The sequence below is a fragment of the Anabrus simplex genome, chromosome 1 (genome assembly GCF_040414725.1).
Source record: "Anabrus simplex isolate iqAnaSimp1 chromosome 1, ASM4041472v1, whole genome shotgun sequence".
Lineage (NCBI taxonomy): Eukaryota > Metazoa > Arthropoda > Insecta > Orthoptera > Tettigoniidae > Anabrus > Anabrus simplex.
In genome coordinates this window covers 1492384683-1492405857 of record NC_090265.1, presented here as the reverse complement: position 1 = coordinate 1492405857, position 21175 = coordinate 1492384683, and the positions used below count along the sequence as shown (strand labels likewise).

The 21175-nt window shown below is 41.2% G+C and overlaps 1 protein-coding gene across 1 annotated transcript in view; it reads right to left on the bottom strand.

The window, feature by feature from the left end:
* The window catches only part of fbp (fructose-1,6-bisphosphatase), a 114770-nt gene extending 94454 nt beyond the window's left edge, over positions 1-20316 (bottom strand). Inside the window, exon 1 of the mRNA XM_067137978.2 lies at positions 20070-20316. Coding sequence (XP_066994079.1) covers positions 20070-20245 — 176 coding nt within the window. The 5' untranslated portion in view covers positions 20246-20316. The remainder of the gene's footprint in view (positions 1-20069) is intronic.
* Between the last annotated feature and the right edge of the window lie 859 nt (positions 20317-21175).

Genomic DNA, 21175 nt, shown 5'->3' with positions numbered 1-21175 from the left:
TAGCTCAAAATGTAATGGGTGCAAGAAACGTTTGCAATATTGTACTCCCTGTAACCCTTGCACGTTAGCTCAAAATTTAACTCGTGCAAGGAATGTTGACGACATTGTATTCCCGGTAACCCTTGCGCGGCGGCTCAAAATGTAATTGGCGCCAAGGTACGTAGAACAGAAGTTAGGGGTCACGAGAGAGATGCGCAGTAGCAGAGCTGTGACGTCACGCAGGACCCTCGCGCTGAAGCTGCCCTCCTGCTCTGAATGAGGTAGAGGCAGTTTGAATAAGAATCGTTGAGCATGCAGAAGCTAGGAGCTGATAATACACTATAGTAACATATCTGCGGTGTATAAGAAACCATGTGTGTTTATTTTATGTGGTAAAAAGTAAAAATCAGTAATCGTGTACACTTTTCAGTATGGATTGTTGTGCCATTTCAGGCTGCACAGACCATAGCAGGCACGCAAAGGAACGAAACATACACTTTCATATATTCCCTAAAGTCACCGACCTAAATGAACGGTGGCAGCAAGAACTAATTAAAGCATTATTGAAAGCTATTTTTCTCAGCTTCGAGGGTTAGGAAAATGTTATGACCATCCTCTTCCGACAGCTGTGATGCAAAGGGTGAAATCATTGCATCTCGGCTTCAATGCTTCCGAGGTGATAAGAAAATCCAACTGTTATCATATGCTACTGATGAAGTCGATCAAAACTCGCATATCGTGTGCCAATCTAAGGCCAACTTTGTAATGATGGGATATTCGATTCATTTTACTGAATCGATTCATTTGATTCCGTTCACGTTACTGAATCGATACAGCGATCCGATTCACGGCACATTAGAGTCACCGCTCCTACTGCATCTGTGTCTGTATGTACTGGTAAGACAGCAGCAACAGCATTTAGTGCTCGCTGCTGCCATCTGGTCTTCATACTATGAACTCCTTTCTTAGAAAAAAAAATGGTAGTCACTCCAATACATCGAAGGTTTCCGGCGACGCAGGATGGGAAAGGTCTGGATTAGGAAGGTAGCAGCCATGGCCTTAATTAAGGTACAGCCCCAGCATTTCCTGGTGTGAAAATGGGGAAACTACGGAAAACCATCTTAACGGCTGCTGACGGAGGGATTCGAACCCACCATCCCCCGAATGCAAGCGCATAGCTACGCAATACTAACAGCACGTCCAACTCGCTCAGTCATTTTTGAAAATATGTATTTTTCTATCAGCAGAGGATTTTTTAAATCGCCATATTTTGTAAAGGCTACCCGAGATGTACAGTAGCCCACTGGTTTTCTGATTCAACATACTGTTGATTAAGTTATTACGTCAGTCGGCTCACTTACTGTCCACATATGATTGAAGTCTTGTTCAACGTTGTGACATACGAACTGAGAGAATACTGAGCCGTTGTTCCCAATATAAAACAGGCACTTTTGAGTGGTCATGAGCATGACTCATAGTCAAAGGGCAGGCTAGAGTCGAGTTTAATTAATTGTCAAATGTTAACTAAGTTATAATACTAAGATTCATTAAACAAATAAATAGTATATTCTAATACCCTACCTACTTACTAGCTACTTTAGAATGATGTTTTTACTACCTTTCTAACACTGCACATAAATCCATCTATTATTTAAACCTCCCTGTAAGAAGAGGACAGTGAATGCAAGTGGGTATTATTTTCAAATGAGCGGAGCTCGAGAGTCCATTATATCATACGATTCTTTCAGTGTACCATGGCTCTGTAAGTGTTGCTTCAGAGGAAGTTCGGCTACCCGACAACATCCAGTATACCGATAATGGACCGTGTGTGTGTGTTGTCTCACTGATCCGTGACTGCGTACGATTCTTTCGGTGTGCCATGGCTCACTGTATGTCTCGCTGCAGCGGAAGCTCGGCTCTCCGCCAGTGTCCAGTGTGCCGATAAGGAGCCGTGTGTATCTTTGTCTCATTGAGCCGTGCTTGCGCACGATTCTTTCGGTGTGCCATGATTCACTGTCTCGCTGCAGCGGAAGCTCGGCGCTCCCCGCCAACGTCCAGTGTCCCGCCAGTGAGCCGTGAGTGCGCCACTCAGCACTGTCGTGACCACCGATCGGTGGTCACGCACTGTCCGCTGGGAGTAAGCTGAATCGTGTGCCGTGAGCTCGCCGTTCCTGTGAATCGATTCACTCGACACTTGAATGAATCGATACACTGCTTCGAATCATGCATTCAGTAGCCAACACTACAGCTTTGAGCCCACAACATCCTATTCTTTACCGGAGGATGAACAAAGGTTCGTTAAAGCCCTTAAAGAGCTAGTGGAACAGCTCGAGGACAGTCGCGAAACCAAGGACCGTGATGAGCTATTTGAAGACCACTGACTATATAGCTTTCAGGGTAAAGAAGAAGAATCTCGGCATAGACAGCGATTACGGAGAGAAATTAAGTCAACCTACAACAAGGGATGGAAACTGGATTTCAAAGACGTTGTTTCGTTAAGGGACTAACTCACCGAACTAGTGTTAACCACAAAGATAGGAAATACTATTTACTGCACAACGACATAAACATACATACACATGGCTACAGCCATTACACACCACTGTCACAGAACAGCCATACCCCACCCTCTGTCTTTTCCTTTTTAACCCCCGTCAAGTACACTGTATAATCTCTATCTCTTCCTCGTTATCTCCCCTTACCTGAATATCATTTACTCCTAGCACATCCAGATGCACCCCCTTTGCTGACTCAGCCAGTTCTACTTTCTTCCACAAGCCGCATTTATATTGATAGCTCCCCACCAAATTCCATTTTGTTCGCCAAGTTGTTTCCAAGGAGTCCCTTGCCTGTCAAATGGGAGTGGGACTCCCGTTATTCCCATAGGTCTGAGGCTGGTTAAAATATTCTGAGCTCGGTAAATTCGTGAAGCAGGATGCTACCCTACTGCACATAGTCCAGGTGAGGATTGTCTAGTCCTAGCCACCTGAGCACAAGGAGGGCCATAGCTCAGAATATGTCCGAGACGCCCACTCCCATTCCGTAGCAGCTGGTATCCCGACTCTCAGTGCCAATTACTAGGCCACTCTGCCGTTTTGCATGGTTCACGAACTAGGATGTGACTACAGTAACCCACACCATGAACCAATATCATATCATATCATATCATATCATATCATATCATATATCATATCATATATCATATCATATATCATATCATATATCATATCATATCATATATCATATCATATCATATCATATCATATCATATCATATCATATCATATCATATCATATCATATATCATATCATATATCATATCATATCATATCATATCATATCATATCATATCATATATCATATCATATCATATAGGGTGCTTTCCAGTCATTTCCAACGTTGGGACTAAACGTCATAGCATAGTGTTACTCACCGCAACTACTAGAAATTACTCTTTTAAACGAATGCTTCATTTTACATGGAAAAGAACCCTACAGCCGTTTTCTGCCACTACATTTGAGCATTCCTACCAATTTTCATGCAATTTGGAGCTTTCGAACATAAATACTTCCGTTCTTAGTTCCACGTTTTACAACCTTATTGTCTCTTGCTACATTTGATCAGTACAGACGTTAATATTACGACGGTTGAGCTCCGCTCACTCTCTCTCACCAGCACCGTTTTAAGGGGACACAAAATCAATTTCGCTTAGGGCCTAGTGAATCCTAGAGACGCTTCTGAATTTGACTCCGGCGTGCCCTCAATAAAATAAAACTATGAGCTTAAAAGATACTAAATACCGTACTTTCGATTCCCCGCCCATAACAAGAACGAAGGTTCTTGAGTTCTTGAAATATCAGAGTATCAGTTAGAAACCAGGCATATCAAAAAAGGTGGGACAATCGTCGGGGACAAGTGGAGTAGCCTACATGAGGTTGGGTAGAAAAGAGAAGAAACGGACCTTGGTAGACGTTAGTGAAACAGAACTCCGATTACCTACATACACTATTCACATAGTTCACGAATTAAGCTCGCGATGTGGAATAATATATATACATTTTTTTTTTTTTTGCTAGTTGCTTTACGTCGCACCGACACAGATAGGTCTTATGGCGACGATGGGACAGGGAAGGGCTAGGACTGGGAAGGAAGCGGCCGTGGCCTTAATTAAGGTACAGCCCCAGCATTTGCCTGGTGTGAAAATGGGAAAACACGGAAAACTATTTTCAGGGCTGCCGACAGTGGGGTTCGAACCTACTATCTCCCGAATACTGGATACTGGCCGCACTTAAGCGATTGCAGCTATCGAGCTCGGTGGAATAATAATAATAATAATAATAATAATAATAATAATAATAATAATAATAATAATAATAATAATAATAATAATAATAGGGTTCACGACTTTATCCACTGTTTCCAATCGAGGGGTGATCCCCTACAGTTCGCATGCCATCTTTGATACAATCGAACTATCGTTTCTCGGGACGACCACGAGATCAGTTTCCTCTAGGATCAGGGAGCCATGTATTATTATTAATAATGCTGGCTGGGCAATAAGGCAACAAGCTTAGCTCCAATAACGCAAACCAGTTTTTATATCACCTATATTCGTAGCCGAGCAAGCAAATGTTGATCAAAATCCGAAATTCTAACAGGTTTCTAATCCCCGTGGCGATAGTAAATATCCCGAGATTACAGCAGTATTACTGAAACACCCCCTCCTGCCACAGAACGAGAGAGAGAGAGAGAGAGAGAGAGAGAGTAAGTGAGTAGCTGGAGGGATTGCACATTAAGTAGCCTACATCTAATGTGAGAGCACTTGTCCCAATCCTAGACGCAAATAACTAGCTATACTGCGACACACCTACAATAAGGTTACAGTAATTAAATTAATACAGTTCCTACGCTCCCAAGACATGCCTAGAACCAATAACTAAGATCAATTATTGTTTCAAGGCTTTATTATCTCGAGGTCGCCTGGTTTGTTGCTCAGTGGCAATTTCTGTTTATGGAATAATTCAAGACTGTCGAACAAGGATCGAGAAGGCAGTGATTGATGATGTTCGCGAGTAATTTTCTTGCTCAAGTTTTGCTATATAATAGAGGTTCGTAATCGTTACATTAGTGTAAGAGTGATCAGAAGTAAATATTTAGATCACCTACTACATTCTCGTAAGTAAGATACCTGACATTATATCCGTGGTCTTTGTGAGAAGTGAAGAACTATACAGATAACCTAAAACCCTTTGTTGACCCACTCAAAATGGCCACCTCTGTTGATAGAGGTCGGCATCTATCGAATTCAATGAATGAAAAAATCAATGATACTTTTCCTCAACAGACACCAAGTAAGCCAACAAAAAATAACACCGTAAATAACCATCCACATCCTAATAGTGCATCAGGTAACCAAATGACAACCGTCACAAGTAGGCCTAGTAACGAACGTAATTCAAACTTAAACTATTCTTCTGCAATACAGTCGTACCCCTCCAAAGAACAAGCTATTGTAATCGAATCTTATGATGGGCGATACTTCTAGCTCTCTCCCAAAAGATAGGCCTATTCAAGAAGCCACTTCACTGACCAACCCTGACTTAGCACTAAGCCAAGTCTGTAATGATCCTCCCTCCTCCAGAATTCAAATTGAGAGAGAAACTGTAGCACCTATGGAAACACACGCCACCCCTACAACAGTGAATTTTCCTGGATGTAAAAGGCCAATTTCACTAGCTAGTAGTGAAACAACTAATCCAAAGCCTCCTGATAGCAACAAATCCATACTGGCCTCTCCTGAACAAATCGAAAACCGTAAGACAAATCACACTTCCAAGAAACCCAAGACAGACACGCAAAAAAACAATTAGTGATATGCTGCTGCTAGTAAAACAAGTTCTGGAAGCCGACCCATCAATATTCCCCCTCAGCTACCTACAGCTCCAATCCTTCCTTGAAAATACAGTTGATGCCAAGGACATATCAGCAATTGCTTCAAACTACACACAAGACATAGAAGGTCTTGCTAAAGCCCTTCAAAAACTTTATCCTTACTATACCGATAAAAGCATAAAAAACAAAAGCACTCGAATAGTAAAAAAAAGCTACTGAAATCCGCCAGTCAAAGTGAAGACCCAACGCATATCAATGTAAGGCCAGACTATTCCAGTGACGACAATTCCTTCCCAGTATAACAACGGAGATAAACCTCGTTCTGCTTTTGATCATTATTATGACAACATTACTCCAATGGAATCTTAACAGTTAACGATCACAGTTAGAATATCTACAACTCCTAATAAATAAACACCAACCATCTGTTATCTGCATCCAAGAAACAAACTTTCAGAACGACTTTGCTGCTAATCTAAGACTCTACAGTGTCTATCACAAAAATAGAACTAATGTGAATCATGCGAGTGGAGGTGTAGCTACTTATATCAAAAACAATATCTATGCCAAAGAAATTACTGTTAACACTAATTTGGAAGCTGTAGCAATTTCAGTCCATCTACCACCTTCTCTATGTATCTGCAATGTTTATATTCCAAACAGTTATTTGTTTCAAGGTGACGATCTACGAAACCTTATCCACCAACTACCTAAACCATTCATCCTATTAGGTGACTTCAACAGCCACAACACGTATGGGGTAGCCATAGTTCTGATGCAAGAGGAAAAGAGATAGAAAAGATACTTGATGAATTTGATTTAATTCTAATGAACTCTACTGTTCTAACTCGCTTTGACATAGCCCACGGCATATGTAGTAGTATAGACCTAACCATCTGCACATCGGACGTAGCAACCCTTTTCAACTGGTCTGTTTATTCAACACTCCAAGGAAATAGTGACCACTTCCCGATACTAATCAATAATGAAAATTCTTCTGTCAACTCCTCATTTATTAACAACTCTAAATGGAACTTAAATAAGGAAGATTGGATGAAATTTAGGCAGACAGTCAATAATCTAAGCACATAAATACCATTGTTCAAGATTTCACAGAAGTTCTTGTTAAATCTGCGGACATGAGTGTTCCAAAAGTAATTTCAAATTCCTTTAAGAAAACAGTAAGTTACCTTGGTGGAACGGCACTTGTAAGGAGGCTATTAAGAATAAGAATCACGCTTTCTACCTCTACAAAAGAAAACCCACACCTGAAAATAAGGCCCAATTTCAGAAATGTAGAGCAATCGCTCGAAAAGAAATTAAACTCAGCAAAAAGAATTCATGGCTATCATTTGTCTCCTCGCTAAGTTCCCAAACCCCACAAAAGGAAATGTGGAATAAACTTCAAAGAATAAATGGCAAATATAGTCACTTCTACATTACTTCCCTCAGAAACTCAGTTGATGGAACCTTCATAAACAAACCTCAAAACATCGCTGATAAATTAGCTGACACATTTGCCGAGATTTCTAGTGACAAAAATTATGATCCCGAATTTCTCCCTACAAAGAAATCCAGTGAATCCGTTGATCTAAGGAAAGCTATCGCTGACCCCAACTATAATCTAAACGATGCTTTCCAACTACAGGAAATAATTATTGAACTTGACAAATGTGGCAAATCTAGTCCTGGCCCAGATACGGTCCCTTATGAATTTCTAAAACAGCTTCCACTAAATGCAATAAATTATCTTCTGGCCAATTTCAACCACATATGGAGCTCTAAGACTTCTCTGATCAATGATGAAATGTCATTGTAGTTCCAATACCCAAACCAGGGAAAGAACTCAATTGCAGAAAATTATCGCCCTATTGCTTTAACTAATGCGATGTGTAAACTCATGGAGAAAATAGTCAACAAAAGATTACGCTGGTATCTCGAGCACATAAATTTCTTCAGTAATGTGCAAAACGGGTTCCATAAAGCACACTCCACAACAGACACTTTGATAAGTCTGGAATCTGAAATACAGGAAGCGTTCCTCAATAACCAACACCTAATAGCAGTCAGTTTAGATATTAATAAGGTATATGACATGGTATGGAAAGACTATGTAATCGAAGTACTAATGACACATAATATATCTACCGAGCTCGATAGCTGCAGTCCCTTAAGTGCGGCCAGTATCCAGTAATCGGGAGATAGTGGGTTCGAGTCCCACTGTCGGCAGCCTTGAACATGGTTTTCCGTGGTTTCCCATTTTCACACCAGGCAAATGCCGGGGCTGTACCATAATTAAGGCCACGGCCGCTTCCTTCCAACTCCTAGGCCTTTCCTATCCCATCGTCGCCATAAGACCTATCTGTGTCAGTGCGACGTAAAGCAAATAGCATAATATATCTGGAAATATCCTATATTTCATTTATAATTTTCTCTAAATGCGCCGAATTCAAGTTAGAGTAAATGGAATGCTGTCAAAGGAAGTAGTAATCAACAATGGAGTCCCACAAGGATCAGTTATCAGTGTAACACTGTTTCTTGTGGCAATTAATGGTATAGTCTCTAACATCCACTCACCAGTTAAGTGTTGCCTTTTTGCTGACGATTTGATAATCTGCCCAGGGAAAAACATTACGACGACTCAACTTCTATTACAAGAATCAATTGTAAATATTCAAAACTGGACTAAAACCATAGGGTTCAAATTTTCTAAAACTAAAACCAAATGTATTCTCTTCTCCAAAAATAAACATATCATCCCTAACCCTGAATTATATATGGAAGACCATAAAATTGAATCAGTTAAAACTATTAAAATTCTAGGACTTTTATTTGATAACAAGCTCACCTGGACCCCATACCTTAAAAATCTTAAAGACGAGTGTCAAAGAAGAATGAATATCATGAAAATTCTCTCAGCAAAAAACTGGGGAGCAGACTACCATGTCCTAATGAACACATACAGAGCCACAATCAGAGCCAAACTGGATTATGGCAATATAGTATATTGTTCTGCCAGACCATCTACTCTTAAGATCCTTGATACCATCCAATCTTCAGCTCTTCGAATTGCCCTAGGAGCCCCTCGCATCAGCCCCATAGCTACTATAGAGATTGAAGCCAACGAACCACCACTTGAAATCAGACGTAAACAGCTGAGTTTGACATACGCACTCAAGATAGCTGGCTCAAGTAACCAATACTTGAAAAAACACCTACTTTCAAAGAAACATAAAGGAAAACTAACTGGATCTCAACCCCGACCTTTGAACATCAGAATATACAATCTTCTCAAAGAACTAAACGTCAGCCTTCCACATAACTCACTAGATACCCCTCCATGGAAAGCTCATTTGCCTCCAGTCAACTGGGAATTGAACAACAGTCTTAAAGCTCAAACTGACACAGCGAACTCCCAACAGTTATTTAATGAAATTTTTAATAGATACTCATCATATAGTGCAATTTATACTAATGGATCAAAATTCAATGAGAGAAATGGTTATGCAGTGAAATATAAAGACTATAGTAAGCTACACAAATTACCAGATCTTTTCACAGTTTTTACAAGTGAACTATATGCTCTTAAACAGGCCACGATTCATATTTCTAAAGCAAGCTACAATAACTCATTCATAATATTCTCTGTTGTCTGCTGCCATTTCTTGATGGATACAGTACTTTTGTCTTGGCACAGGCCAGAGTAAAGTGTAGCTTTCACCGAAGTCTCAGTCTCATCCATGGCTGTGACAATTTGGAAGTTATGGGTGGTATTGAGTAATGGCATTCAGAGCACGACTAGTGCATCTGCGTGTTATGAAAGGTGTTGCTCATAGGATCAGTCGTGCTGCAATAGCACTTTCTGACCCAGTGAGGAAAGCAATGGCAAACTACCTCACTCCTCGTCTTGCCTAGTACGCCTTATTTTGGTGCTGCCATTGGTTTTTGCGGTTTCCTTATAATCGCATAACCTGTAGTGGTTCTATTTGAGGATCCAACCAGCCTCTGGGCTGATGACCTAAGACAGCCAATATTCTCTGATTCCAAAAGTGCATTAACAATACATAATCCATCAACAACACACTTCCTTGTTAAAGAAATTCAAATGCTATACCACAAGACCAAGATTGCAGGAAAACATGTTATTTTTATGTGGATACCATCTCACAGAGGAATACCAGGCAACGAATCAGCTGATCAAGCAGCAAAAGAGGCTACTAGCCTTCCAATCCACGACTGTCAAATTGCCACGCCACATTCTGATATCGTCGCTTACATCAAAATCAAACTACACGAACAATGGAAAATGAACTGGCTTAAAACTTCCACAAGCAACCTCCAAAAAATTAAAATGATATCTACGAGAACATATCCTCTCTAAAACCTCACCAGACATGAACAAGTCTTAATCCCCCGACTAAGGATAGGACACACGAAGATCACCCACAACTATCTCCTAGAAAAGAAACAACCTCCCACCTGCAGTAAATGCAACTGTTTTCTCACTGTCAAGCATATCATCTCAGAATGTCAACTGTATGACCATTGGCACCAACACCACAACATACCTCAGGAAATGGAACTGACACTGGCTTTTCCAGCACTGAGTCATCAAGTCATCAACTTCCTCAAGGACACTGGCTTGCACTCCAAAATCTAATTATATTATACTTATTTATTTTTTCTTTACATTTTTATAATTACAATATTATTATTATTATTATTATTATTATTATTATTATTACTATTATTCTGTAATCATATGTAAGAGTCGCGATAAGACCTTGGAGTTAAAGCGACTATAAACAACCGTAAAAAAAAAAGACTGTCGAAGAGCAAAAACGTTAAATGTCTGGATAACTTCAGACAATGTCACCACTTCTTTTCTTTAGATATTTTTCTACGAGACGCAACATTTTAAAGTTCGAAACATAAAGCATTCTTCAGGCAGTATTAACTTATATTTCCTGATGCTATAGGACTATTCAGGTATTTGAACCTCGGCCGACTGGGTGGAAAGCCAACAATTAAGTTGTTAAGCTGACAATGCGCCATGCATGTGGTAGGAAAATGCAACATTTTGGAAAGGAGGCAAGGAAGAATATGTAAGAGTTAAGAAGTGTTCTTAACAGGGTTGAAAATACTTATGATTGAGTGCAGAGTAAGGATTGTTCTTCAAGTTGCTCTTAGAGAGACGAGTTATGAATGCGAAAATTTTAGTTGCAGGAAATTAGATTGGGAATAAATCAGTGGATTCACTATATGAAACCGAACTGAGTAGTCAGATGGCTTAAGCCCATAGACCCCCTTTGCTTGATCACAGTCCAATGGTTTTTGTTTCTAATCGGACCTAACTAATCCAGACCAATGGCTTTTTCACTAGCCGACATGATAAATTATTTCAGTTTTTCACTGCTGTCCAACATAGAATGCGCTGCTATCGCCCTAGGAATACTAGAGGCCTAACAGACGCTTTGAGGCCCTAATTTGCTTGATCATAGTCCAATGAATTTGTCAATAACCGAACGTAACCAATCCGCTTCGCGTCCCTAACCTTTGTACCAGTAGTTCGTAAATTCAAAAGTTGCGCTGTCGCACCTAACATTGTACGACTAGTTCTTAAGTTCAGAAGTTATGCCACGTCCCCATCCGACGGCCGAAATCACTGTGAACAGCGTCATGGCCTCACTCCATATTAACACTTGAGGAGAGTTTTGGTATTGAATCCAGGCTTTTGGCACACAATCTAGTTCTTCAGGATCTAACTACAGTACATCGTTATAAAAGACAAGGTACCCAACGTCTGAATGATACTCGGGCTGCATTATCTCGCAGGTTGGAAGAGCAGTGAGAAAAACAAACGAAGGTCTTAAGGAAGTTCATCGCAGTGAGTTTACAGTTACGATCGACGGAACTTTGGTAGGAAAGGAGTAAAATTCAGATCATTTATTCTGTTATTATCCTAACATCACTCTGCTTTCAGGAAGAGAACGGTGGACTAAGAGTGTCGTATCATGGACTGAAAGTATAAACAAACATTGGAGTATCGTAGGGAGAATTATTGCGGCTACGGTCAAGTGGGAACTGAGATACGGGGTTGTTCGCAATGGAGAGATAACGGCACCTAAACTCTACTGTAATCAGTGAGGGTCATTTATAACCAAACCATCAGGCGAAATATTTCTTAATTTTACATATTTACCGAGTGGTGCTTTGTGGTATTAGATGTTTGAATGAATGCTTTATATTATTAGATGTTTGAAGTGTTTCGTAAGTGCATCGTTCATTGTTCCTAATTATTAGGTTATAGGTTCTAAAATCTCCCGTTCCAACACCCATCGGGAACAAAGCTGCAATGTATCGTTTATATTAGAGGAATAAGCCACTAAGTTATATTACATTTACAATGACAGATGATAGGGTATAAGGGGCCTGACTTCGATATCATCAGGTCGTGGCAGAATTAGGCACTTATTTACTTGTTCACTACATACATACATACATACATACATACATACATACATACATACATACATACATAATTATAGACAGTTATGCCTTTAAGTGTTCAGTCTGCAAGTCTCAGAATTTACTAAACGCCTCCACAATCCTCTGTAACTACTGTAGCTCTGTGACCTTGTTTAGTTGCCTCCATACCTCATCTTCAAATCATTAAAACTCGAGTTTAACCATCGTCGTATTTTTACTCCTCTACTTTATACTCCATGATACTGCCCATATTCTCCTAGACAACCTATCCTCCTGCATTTGCCTCACATGACCCCACACTCGAAATCTTTTTGCCGAGTTCATTCCTAACGGCCTTGCTGGGCTGAGTGGCTCAGAGGGTTGAGGTGCTGGCCTTCTGACCCCAATTTGGCAGGCTCGATGCTGGCTCAGTCCAGTGGTATTTGAATGCGCTCAAATACGTCAGCCTCCTGTCGGTAGATTTACTGGCACGTAAGAGATCTCCTGCGGGACAAAATTCTGGCACCCCGGCGTCTCCGAAAACAGTAAAATACGTTAGTGGGACGTAAAGCCAATGGCATTATCATTATTTATTATTCCTAACGGCCTTTATCCACTCATTTCGAGTACCCTCCTGACATCGTTCCCACACGTTTGTACCCATTTTCGCTACATTCATGTCTGTTATTTCTAATTTATGTATAAGATATCCTGAGTACACCCAGCTTTCACTACAGTGTAGACAACAGACCGATGTAAAGCTCACTTCTTATTTACAGGATACTGTTGATCGCTACTGCGAGCTCACTACATTAGATTTGCTGCACCGTGATTCAATCTCGGAATAATGTCCATTCTAAATACTTCAACTGATTTGCCTGCTCTAGTTTTGTATGCCCAACCTGAAATTCAATTATCTTAGGTTTCTTCCCTACTGATATCCCTTTAGTCTTGGAAATGCTAATTGTCACCTATTTTCAAATTCAATATATTAGGTTGCAAGCTTTTAGCAGTCTGCCATTAAGACTAAGTAGTCGGCATTGGCCAAACTGCTTACTACATTTCCACCTAACCGAATCCCTCCCTGCCACTTTATATCTTTCAGTAGGTGATCTGTGTAAACTATGAACAGCAAGGATTACAGCATTTGTCTAAACCCTGTAAGTACCTTGAACCAATTGTCAACATAAATGCCCCTGATTACCTTTAATAATCTACCCTTACCTAACGTATAGTGAAAATCTTGTTCACGTTGTCCCAATTTTTATTTTATAAAATGTTCTTTTTTCTTGCTAATTGGTTTTACGTCGCACCGACACAGATAGGTCTTACGGCGACGATGGGACAGGAAAGGGCTAGGACTGGGAAGGAAGCGGCCGTGGCCTTAATTAAGGTACAGCCCCAGCATTTACCTGGTGTGAAAATGGGAAACCACGGAAAACCATCTTCAGGGCTGCCGACAGTGGGGTTCGAACCCACTATCTCCCGAATACTTGATACTGGCCGCACTTAGCGACTGCAGCTATCGAGCTCGGTGTAAAATGTTCTGGTAATATTATTATTCATTTCAGGCAATTTAACTTTGGCTGCAAAGCTCCCCTGCACTTGAAACTTAACGATACCGTAATTTCATGATTGGATTCAAATCATATGAAGTTAATAAACAAAGTTGCTATAACTTCCTGGGCAAGTGGTCGGTGCTGCAGGCTGCTGGCCATGAAACTCACGAATTTGAGAATAGGTAATTAGTAGAGCCCGGAAGTTCAGACATTTATTTTGGCTAAAACAGGCAGGCAAATAAGCACTTAAAATTTACAAAACAGGTAGTAAAATAATTAAAATAGGCATTTATGACAAAAATGGACACTAATGTATTTAATGTAAGCTACGTAATGCACATCTGCATCACATTTTACTGCTTAATCTTACTTCCTCCTGTGGGTAGGGGTGATAGAATAACATCAACGGTATCCCCTGTCGTAACAGGCGACTAAAAGGGGGACCAGGGGTTCTCAATTTAGGAGTGTGGGTTGGCGACCACGGTTCCCCTAGCTGAGTCGGGCGTTGCTTCACTTGCTTATGTCCGGTTCCTCGCTGTTATCTTTCATACCCGAACTCCCTTGATCAACTCTTGTTCTTTTCCAACCCCGGCGGTATTACGTTTCCGAGGCCTAGGGAGTTTTTTACTTTCACACCCTTCGTGGCCCCTGTCTTTCTTTGACCGATACCTTCATTTTCAAAGACCGGGCAAGTTGGCCGTGCGGTTAGGGGCGCGCAGCTGTGAGCTCGCATCCGGGAGATAGTGGGTTCGAACCCCACTGTCGGCAGCCCTGAAGATGGTTTTCCGTGGTTTCCCATTTTCACACCAGGCAAATGCTGGGGCTGTACCTTAATTAAGGTCATGGCCGCTTCCTTCCCATGCCTAGGCCCTTTCTGTCCCGTCGTCGCCATAAGACCTATCTGTGTCGGTGCGACGTAAAGCAAATAGCTGGAAAAAAAAAAAAGAAAAAACTTCGAAGTGTCAGACCCCTTCCTTTTTCCTTGCGATTAGTGTTAATGGAAGATGGTTACCAAGTTGTTCTTCGTCTTAAAACAATGATCACCACCACCACCACCACCAGGAACGGGACCTGGCAACCCTCTCGACCATTTGGCTTATGGAATGAGTTTTCAATAGAAATATGTTTAATATTAAAATATTGCTTGTGTTAATGTTATTTTTTACCTATTAAGTTAAAATGAAACTGTCTTCTTTATTAACACACCACACTGGAATCATATTTTCTTTCCACTGATTAATTTTAATATACTGTATAATGTTCCCTTTAAATTCGTAGAATTATGGGTACAATAAATAACAGCAGAAAATATTCACAACAACTCAAAAGGAGGCCAAAAAAAATTAAACTATCAAACAGGCGATGGAAACTAACACAGGCAAAAAAAGGCAAAATAAAAACTGGTCCTACCGTTCCCAAACGTACGGAAACATGTTTGTCTCTATTTGACACTCCGATATAAACACCCAAATACAAAAGGCATTAGATAGAAACCTGAAAAGAGCTTCGCTCAACCTCGGGAGGGCTATTAATCAGAGGCTGATCCCAGAAGATAGCTATCACCTTGGCACGTGACAGCAGAATCTTCCTCTCCTTCGTACTGTCTTTCGCTCCTTAAGACTTAGTTTTGAAAGTGTTCAGTTAAAGCCGTAAGTCTACACGAAGTGCAAGGATCTTCTTCCTGTTCTTCAACCGCTTTTCCTACACGTATGATAGGGTAGCGGGGGCCAACTGTGGTGCACATGTAGACTTGACCCTGTGTCCTTCCTGACACCCACCCAATTTTGATGTAGGCTTATCAGACGTGGGTGTTTATCCGGGCATGACCCATTTTGTGTGTGTGTCCGAGGTATTTTCTAAATTGCCGAAGTACCGTATTAATATGGCATTTTAAAACGCACCCACTTCCGAGAATCGCTACAATCGTAAATGCTTTCAGGATAAAGACTGATTTTTACAGATGGAGAAATTGGTGTCATTGAAATGTTTACAACGATTCTAGTTTCCCACGAGTTAAATATACAGAAACGATCGATCGAATGATTTATGAGATCCTGAGTGGTTAGGGGCGCGCAGCTGTGAGCTTGCATCCGGTAGATAGTGGGCCTGGACCCTACTGTCGGCAGCCCTGAAGATGGTTTTTCCGTGTTTTCCTATTTTCACACCAGGAAAATGCTAGGGCTGTACCTTAATTAAGGTCAGGGCCGCTTTCTTCCCACTCCTAGCGCTTTCCTATCCCATCGTCGCCGTTAAGACCTATCTGTGTCGGTGCAATGTAGAGCAAATTGTAAAGAGAGAGAGAGAGAGAGAGAGAGAGAGAGAGAGAGAGAGAGAGAGAGATCTCGTTACATGATACCGTTTCTTGTACGGTCTTTGTTTTATAGGCGCCGCGGTGGAAAACGTCCATGGGATTTTTATTCATTATAACTGACAGTAATAGGTCTTAAATACATGCAGGATATTATTTTTTACTATTTTTACTACAGGAATTACTAAAGTGTGAATTTCAGTTATATTTAGATTTCAAGATACCGAAGCGAAAACGGAGCTTTACAAATTAACTGAAAAGTAAATACCCCAACATGATGATGAGGCCTGTGCAATGCCTGTATAACTTTCAGAACATAGAATGTAAGGATTTGCATAAATATGGTACCTTCAAGGAAACGCAAAACTGATTGAAATGGTAGGCAAGTCAAAAAAGTACAGCAACAATTTACATATTAAATTTACTCTCTTTTCATTTTTTTTCAATGAGCTGTACGTCGCACCGATACAGACAGGTCTTATGGCGACGATGGGAGAAAATGGATGTGAGTGGAAAGGAAGCGACAGTGGCCTTAATTAAGGTACAGCCCCAGCATTTGCTTGGTATGAAAATGGGGAAACCACGGAAAACTATCTTCCTTGCATTATTTTTACTACAATGTGTTAGTTTTATTAAATGTGGACAACGTTTCAGTTATTTATGTTTTATGCCGTGCGACATTATTTAGCCTTGGTGTCCTAATTTGTCTCAATTTCAGTCTGAGATATGCTCGGTCCTAAGAATTCCATCTGGTAACCCTAATTTGGAGGAATAAATTCAGTATAACACGTTTCTCTGGCGGTTGGTAGAGTGATGTGTTGTATAAACACGAAGAGGAATGACAAATACAAACACCCAGTCCTCGAGCCAGAGGAATCATTGAAAGTGGCCAAAATTTCCGGTCCAGGTGGGAACCGAAACCGGGACCCTATGAATCGAAGCCCGCGACACTGACCAATCAGCCAAGGAGCCGGCTGAACGAAGTGCAACGATAAGAACAATAAAATGGGAAATCATGAGGCAAATCTCGGAAAGGCATGACATGTCATGATATAGGGCTGGCCCAACTGAGGCTAGTTCGATTTTTGGCTCTGCAATGAATTTAAGACATTTCATGGGCTGGACCACCCAAAACAATACAAATGAGTAGAGATGTGGGTTAAAAATCCCTCCCTCGACTATCCTAGGAGTGGTTTGCCATGGTGCTTCCCCCCCCCCCCCCACCTCCCCATACTCAATTCCGGGTAAATGTCGGTATGGTAGGCCTGTCTAACATTAGATAACGGCTGTTTTCTTTCCCAATCCCAGTTACTTTATTACAAATACACTTGAACAGACACTACAGCGATTCAAGATATCAGACTGAACACTAAGTGTGCACGGCTCGTGGTCAAGATGTCTCTTACCGTACCTGAAAAAAAACGCACACACACACACTGCCTTCCCGCGGTTATGCCTTAGAGAGTTCGCTGATTTTGCGTCATCTTAAGTACACAACCGTAACATGTGCCTAAATTAACCTGTCTGAAATATCATGGTGGGGCGCGTAAATGCGGAATACGTTCCGATGTAGGAGAGGTAGAACGATTAAGCCACTCTCTTCCATGCTTGGAAAATGCAAGTACACAACGTGTAATGTCTTATCACATCACTGGCGACGCTTCTTATTCAAGTAAACTTGGCTATCTGAGGTATGCATCTGTTCCCTATGTACCTTGGCATTTAATGTCGAACAACTTCCTTCATCGTCGCCAGTGGCGGTTCGCCTTTTTAAAAACACCTAACATATTTCATTCTATAACTGATTATATTCTACAGAAATGAACAAATGTAGCTAAGTCGAACTAATGGTGACATGGTATTCAATTATACAGCATTATGATTATTCTTTTGGTTGTTAACATCTCGCTTTTCTACTTTCAAGATGTTTTTTTCCTGTTTTCTTTTCTTCCAGCAAGTGGTTCCTCCGTTCCTGTCCAATAAGCCCGATGTTTTTTTCTTTTGTCTTGAATAGAGGCGCTCGGGTTATGGCAGTGGATACCACGTGATAAGGACTTCTCAGGGATATGAGGGAGTGCGCGCAGGTGTGAGAGTGGTCCGGCGGAGCTCGCAGCGACATCGCCAACTGCACCTAGGACTTTTCCCCTACGTCTAACATTAATTACTATTAGAGATAAATTCCAACACAGTTTACAAAATAACGAATTCCATTATTCTGATCATTTAAACAACTCAGTACTCTGAAAAAGCTAAAATAAGTATTTAAAATTTACAGCACCATTGGTAGGTTGGTGAAATTGTTAAATACGTATTTATGGTTCGAAATTTAAAATTGATTTCACATTTCAGACCATCTGAAGACATAACATTAGTGCATTGTTTGTTTTCGTCAATGTCGTTTGTGATCAGTGAAACGGTGCAGTGCCACTACAGTAGTCGTGATTGCAGTAGACTGTTAATGTGTGAGTATAAAGTGTCATTGTAATGCAGTTGCTTAATTACTGTAGCAGTGCAAGCTTTCAGTGGATAAAACTACCATACCTGCTATTTTCAACAGCAGTGTAAATTCTACTTTCAGTTTGCACAAGTCTCGTCTTAATTTCGTCATTCGTGTGCTTAATGTTTATCAGTGTAGTTGCAAACTAAATGCTTTCTTAATCTGCTCACCCTCCAGGGTTGGCTTTTCCCTCGGACTCAGCGAGGGATCGCACCTCTACCGCCTCAAGAGCAGTGTCCTGGAGCGTGAGACATTGGGTCGAGGATACAATTGGGGAGGATGACCAGTACCTCGCCCAGGCGGCCCCACCTGCTATGCTGAACAGGGGCCTTGGTGGGGAATGGGATGATTGGAAGGGACATACAAGGAAGAGGGAAGGAAGTGGCCAGGCATTTGCCAGGAGGAGAAGTGGGAAACCACGGAAAACCACTTTCAGGATGACTGAGGTGGGAATCGAACCCATTCTATTCAGTTGATCTCCCGAGGCTGAGTGGATCCTCTTCCAGCCCTCGCACCACTTTTCAAATTTCGTGGCAGAACTGGGAATCGAACCCGGGCCTCCGGGTGTAGCAGCTCATCACAATAACCACTACACCACAGAGACGGACTTGCAAACTAAATATTAGTCTTAATTTAAGTAGACAAGGAAGATTAATTCCGTAAATAGTATTTTAAGTAGTGGTGGCAATTTAAGTTTTGTACATAGGCAGGAATGCAAACATTTCATAAGAACAGAAGGACTATAACAACAAAAATGCATACACTAGGAAATTCAGCCCGTCACTTGCTACGTGCTCCATCGAGAGACAGCTGTTGGCCGTCCATGACTTGAACGAGGGTGTCAACAACCACTTCATGGAGCAGATGAGACCGGATTTTGTCTACAAGCAAGACAGCAAAAGTATCGCTACGGTAAAACCCGCCAATTATGCAGGATAAAGATCTGATTTTATAGAAACACAATAATTTGTCAATTAGGCTTATTTACAAATTTCGGAGTTGCTGTATTCAAAAGTGAAAGTCGGTGCTGTAAATAAACATAGAAACAAGGTACAAGGAACTGAGAACATAAAAAAGGGTATAAAGGGAAGTGTTATTATGAGGAGAATAAAGGGCATATACCTTCAAATATTAACATTCTTACCTTAGTAATAGTAGGTAGAAAGTTGTAATATAGCATTTAAAACAATGTTTACCATACCAAATTGACCAGAAAGTTGTAATACCGAACATACTTAAAACAATGTTATCACACTAAACTGACCAGATCCAGGTTTTACAGTGAAGCCCTTTAATGCTATACTCATTTGATTTTCATTAGCATCTACTAACGATCAGCCACAAAGGCTTAACACGTGTTTACTCACATCTTGGCAATGCCGGCCTTGCGCACAGCTGAGCTGACTGCTTTCACAGCCGTCTGGATGCTGTTGAGAAGTTGTGTCAAGTCCCCGGTAGCTGTTGGCACTTTCCTCTGTTCCGCCAGGACGAACCTGGTCAGCGTCATGCAGTTCGAGTCGAAGGCTGGACCCCGTGATGTCATCTTGGCAGCAGAGAACACACACCCTCAATAGTAACGCTCGACCTTGTCTCGACTGACGCTCTACAGCACTGATCTTACTACATATACTGAGCTGGCAGTCAGGCTTACCAACGCATGCAGGCCTGCTCTTAGTATCCAAGCAGACCAGAACATTATTCAACATCATTCCATTGTTATAGTGATCAGAGGTAAAGAATTAGAAAAATAAAGTTGCCAGCAAGTTGTCGCCGGATTTCTTCTTATCAGTGAGTTGATTAACATACTCTTCGAATGCACCCGACAAACAGTTGACACTCAAAGAAGACCCAAGCACGAAATTAGGTAGTTGTCTTTGTTCAGGCTCGAAATACTGGTGATTTATCTTTTTAGAACCGATTATTATTATTATTATTATTATTATTATTATTATTATTATTATTATTATTATTATTATTATTGTCCGCCTCTGTGGTGTAGTGGTTAGCGTGATTAGCTGCCACCCCCGGAGGTCCGGGTTCGATTCCCGGCTCTGCCACAAAAATTTGAAACGTGGTACGAGGGCTGGAACGGGGTCCACTAAGCCTCGGGAGGTCAACTGAGTAGAGGTGGGTTCGATTCCCACCTCAGCCATCCTGGAAGTGGTTTTCCGTGGTTTCCCACTTCTCCTCCAGGCAAATGCCGGGATGGTACCTAACTTAAGGCCACGGCCGCTTCCTTCCCTCTTCCTTGTCTATCCCTTCCAATCTTCCCATCCCTCCACAAGGCCTCGCAAGCCTAATACAGTAAAGAAGTAGGATCAAGGGGGGGTCAGATAGAAAAGATGAAAGTGAGGAGTCTAGCACAAGTTAGTAGCAGTAAATCCAGATTCAGCTATGGGCTTGTGGTCACCAGTACATACTCCCAAGTTGAGAACCTCTGCGTTCCTCTTTTAGTCACTTGGTACCGAGTGAG